Here is a 4,767-nt window from a genome sequence, read left to right as displayed (position 1 = left end):
CTATTCTACTTTTTGTTATAATTTAGTTTGTCTTATCTAGACAAATAACTATTATAAAATTAAAATTTGTACTAATATGGTAGAACGGGTTGGAAAAGATGTATTATAATATGCGAGTATGAACAACGAAAAATAAAATGTATTTATTTGTTATGCCACGATGTCCACATGATCTTGGCACTCGGCATGATTCCAATATTTGGCCATTCGATTCGAAGCATTCTGTTCCATTCGACAGCCGTTTGAGTGCCGTGATCTTGTACACGATTTGTGTGAAAAACTGTTTGTTTCAAATAGTAAGTGTAATTCAAATAATTAGTCAATTTCGTGATACAATCGTCAACTCCTAGCACTCAATAACATCGGCCCCCATACGCTGGGATGATTATAATGCTATGGGCATTTAATAAGTTACTGATAGCCAAGCCTATTAGTGGTACAGGAAGGCTTTGACCGAAAATGGTCTTCGCATCTAAAAAGTTAAAAAAATGCTAGATAATAAATATATATCTTATATCTTTAAATGCACAGCTGGTACAGCTTACTGGGCATAGCTTGAACCCATCTAGATTTGGTGTCCGACATGATCCAACTACCCATCCAGCTGACGAATTAGGGTAATTTGCCAATTGCTGCACACCACCCTATTATTGCACCCTGCGTATAAATTGTTGTTTATCCAAATACTTATAAAACATTAATAAAAACCGGTATTTTTAATTTGTATTTTTAATAAATAAATGAATGAAAATAAATGAAAATATTTCGTCTGATTTTAATAAAAACGAATGGATTTCTTAACCGCTGGCATCGAATCGCTAAGAATTGTGCCTCACTAATTAAGGTTTATTTCACCCTGTAAACCAGTTGAACTGTATATTATGATTGAAATCAAAGAAATATAGTTAATTCTCACTATTCAGTAGCAAATATTTTTGAAACAATAATGATGTATGCTAGACACAAATCACAAGAATATTGTGATTTTATCCATCTCAAACATATGAAATACGTTGGCTGTTCCCTTAAGTGTGCAACAATTGGCAAAACACCCAAGATCCTCAAATTGTTAAAGGTAGGCGCGCAACGATGTCCCTTCCTTTAACTTAAGACGAGCAATCTGATTCCTTAACACCATCTACCATCCCGACGACTTCTTGGCGAATGTCTTTTTCAGAGCTTATCCTTTGTAGAGGATTTTTCACGAATACATCCCAAATAATCATCAGAAATTAAGCTCACCAACAGAGATTTTCTTGTCGTTATTTTTTTTTTAACATGGCCACTTCACTAGCCGCTGCTGGAAAACGCTTTACAACTGCGCCCCACACTATCGAGGTTTTCAAATACACTTCGACCCGAAACTTCCAAGTGTTCCGTTTTCCTGCTGTGGAAAGCAGTGGAATTCCCTGAACACCCACTTCTTTCTGCATGTTTGGGTCCATAACTTAAAGAGGTCCGTTCTGGCTAGTGGTTTCATTACAACTGACTATTACACTATTCCTAACTACTTAGATCGGCTAGGCCATAAGCGATTGCTATATCTACAATAATTTTAGATGTAATGATTGAAAAGATGTACAAGGACGCCAAGGTCACGACCAACATTGGCTCTATTTAGTACAATTGAATCCAATTCTTAGTTGAAAACGATGGCGTTGGGTGAACGAGAGAAAGATATATAGGTTATCATAGCACTACTGACAAAAATAATCCAGAGAAGGTTGTAGGGACCGACATGCCACTAAATTACGAGTTAAACATGTTCAGATCATCTACGAAAAGTACTTTTTTCTTATCTATCAACATTTTTAAGTTCAACGTGAAAATAAATCAAACGAACCATTTTAACACGTTGCCTGCCACGTCAGCCACTATGTGGCTGACGGGTTTTTTCCGATCGGGCCACGTCAGCCACATAGTGGCTGACACATTTCACATTGTAAAAGACGTGTTACAAGAGATAAATTTGCACGTATTTGATCGGTTCTTTCACAATGCTTTTCTTTCACGGTTATTATTTCTTAAAAAAATGATTAAAATATCAAAATGAGTTTCTATTATGTTTTCATAAATAAATGAGAAAGAGAATGAACAATAATTATAAGATCTTGGAGTTCATTTATTCATCCTTTACTTTTGATGCAAAATCTTAAAACACTCATCACAAAGTTCAGGTTGATCGGGACAGCTTGGACAATACGTAAACGATCTTTTCACAGTTTCACGTCCCTTTGATCGGCCCTTGCTTTGCCTGTCATTGTTGTAGCATCGTTTGCATGCGCGTCACCAAAGCGTTGCAAAGCGTTGGAGCCGGAATGTCACCGACTTTTGCGAGAGGTAAAGAAAGGGAAGGGAAGGGAGGGGAGGGGGGTTCCAAGAATGAAATTCCATGGAATTAGCCCAACAAACGACATTGTGGAGCGACTGAGACAACAAAGAGAATTGGTGAATTTGGCAGTGGGCATGTATGGTGGCAGACAACGTGTTAATAACCTTATGAGTAGAATTTTGCCTACCAAATTTGATTCAATACTGACTAGATACGGAACATGCGGAAAAAACATCACATTTTGGCGGGCCAAACGTCGAAGCGAGTAAAAACCTCACACCTATTTAAAAATCTATTACCTACATGTAGTGTAGTGTGTTCTAGTGTATCTTTTATGGAGGAGTTTTATGGCGAAATGCGAAAAGTTTGCCAATCTGTAGTAATAGTACGGCTCTTACTAGCTGATCACATAGCGAGCCCAAGATGCCACACAGCACAATCGGAAGGAGGATCATGCCTCACTTGGTAACTGGGGCGGTCACGCTCTAAATCTTAGTTCATACATGTTATACGCTTTATTTTATTAAGCAGAAATAATGTGTACCATTAATTGGCCAATCTCATGCTCTTCAATCGATCAGATGACGACTGAAATTGAAAACGGCTCTAAATATCTTGAAATTGCGCAAAATTGCCCTCAATTGTTTTACTCTAATCAATTTAATTTAGTATTTGAGATGTATTACAGATGTAGCACACAGGTTCTTGTCCAATCCTCATACGTGCTCGATCGAACGTGCAGTCGATCGGGTTGCCTAACATTTCCAAGAACGTAACGTTCGGAGACAGGCTTTTGATATCGAACGTATCGATCGAATTAAAGGATGCCAGAACCTTCAGACCTTTGCCCGCCGCTGGAACACTCAGGACTTTAATGTTATTGTTTTGCAGGTCAAGAACCAACAATGATTGCGAAACGATGTCGAATACCGCCTTCGTTAGCCGGTTGTAGCTAATGTCTAGCTGTAGCAATCTTTCCAGCGTAAAAAGGCTGTACCACAAATCACCATCGGTCAGCGCGTTCCTTTGGAATATGAGGTAATTTACGTTGGGCATGGACATCGGTAGGCAGCTTGGCAACGTCACCAATTCATTACTGCTCAGCTTGAACCGGTTCAAACTGGTAATGTTCCATTCGCAACAGTCTAGCGTCTCAATACGATTCTCAGATAAATCGAGAAATTTCAAGTTATTCAACACCAGCGCCCCTTGCACTCGCCTGATCCTGTTGCTATGGAGATCTAGCGTCTCCAACACCTTCATATTACTGAACCCGCTTAAGTCGATCGTAGTCAGCAGATTGCCACTGAGAAACAAGTCACTCAGCTGCGCGAAATTGCCCCCAGCTGCGTCGGACAGATGAAGAAACAGTATTTTGTTATCGCACAGGTTCAGATGACGCAGTTGCGTTAGTTTGCTGAACAGATTCAAGTTGACCGTTTCAATAGATGATTTCGATATTTCGAGCATCTTCAACACTACTAGATGCGCGATGGTGGCCGGAACGCTTTTCATCCGGCTGTCGGTAATGGTAAGAAAGCTTAACCATTCATTGCCTACTTCGAGCGTAATATCGCTGAGATACGTTTGTTTGAGCTTCAGACGTGATATGGTAGCGGCGGACGGCATTACCACCTTTTTGACGGAAGATCGTTCTATCTCGACCTCGGTTACATAGCTTCTCGCCCTGTTCACAGTGTCAAGGTTGAATGTGTTGGCTTTAAGATTGATAAGCGTCAACAAATAAGTTTCGTTCGGGATGTGGAAAAGCAAAAATGTGCCTTCCTCGCTGGGAGACCAGTTCCTTATGGTACACGTCATGTCAGGGCACAAAAACTTGAATGCTGCACAGAGCAACGGTACTATCAGCAGCAAAGAAGCGCTGCAAATAAAACTTGTCCTAAAAAGAGAGAGAGAGAGAGAGAAAAAACACATAGTCAAACCGAGTGTAGATGCACGAAACAAACACAAAATTAAATAATTACACTGAATACATAATTGCAAAAGCGAAATTCGCAACGAAACGCCGGCTCACCACACTTGAGATATCTGCTCGTAAATGTTTTACACTAAACACTGTGAGATCTATTATGGAATTGTGTTCACTGGTCTGTACAGTTTTGAATCCAACATAAAGTGAACAGTTTGGAAACGTTCGCGGCACACTGGGTGGCTGGCTATTGTCACTGTACATTAATAATTCGTTTAAGATATCAGCCACCAGGTGGAATGCTTAATCACATATAATTTGCCTATCGCAAATGGAAGGTTTTATTTTGTGACAATTTAGCAATACATTCAATGGTTCAAGTATGTTACATCGTTAACTACTACTTTTTCTCATCTTGTTTGGGTCGTTATCCATACACCGACCTCGTAATTGGAGAGGACAATTTCTATTGAAAATTATAAAAAGCTCTTTAAATAAACGGATT

At 39.4% G+C, this 4,767-nt stretch overlaps 1 protein-coding gene across 1 annotated transcript; it reads right to left on the bottom strand.

Moving 5' to 3' along the window:
• Positions 1-1,865: 1,865 nt before the first annotated feature.
• LOC120961313 (leucine-rich repeat-containing protein let-4-like) lies at positions 1,866-4,509 on the bottom strand. The gene has a single exon (XM_040385015.2). The coding sequence runs from the start codon at positions 4,265-4,267 to the stop codon at positions 2,993-2,995; it is 1,275 nt and encodes a 424-aa protein (XP_040240949.2). The 5' UTR covers positions 4,268-4,509; the 3' UTR covers positions 1,866-2,992.
• Positions 4,510-4,767: the final 258 nt, after the last annotated feature.

This window comes from Anopheles coluzzii, chromosome 2, assembly GCF_943734685.1.
Source record: "Anopheles coluzzii chromosome 2, AcolN3, whole genome shotgun sequence".
Lineage (NCBI taxonomy): Eukaryota > Metazoa > Arthropoda > Insecta > Diptera > Culicidae > Anopheles > Anopheles coluzzii.
The sequence above is the reverse complement of the archived record's forward strand: the minus strand, read 5'-3'. Positions and strand labels throughout refer to the sequence as shown.

What these genes read in the sequence shown, in the direction of transcription:
- LOC120961313 (XM_040385015.2), bottom strand. Translation starts at nt 4,267, where the DNA reads ATGTGTTTTTTCTCTCTCTCTCTCTCTCTTTTTAGGACAAGTTTTATT.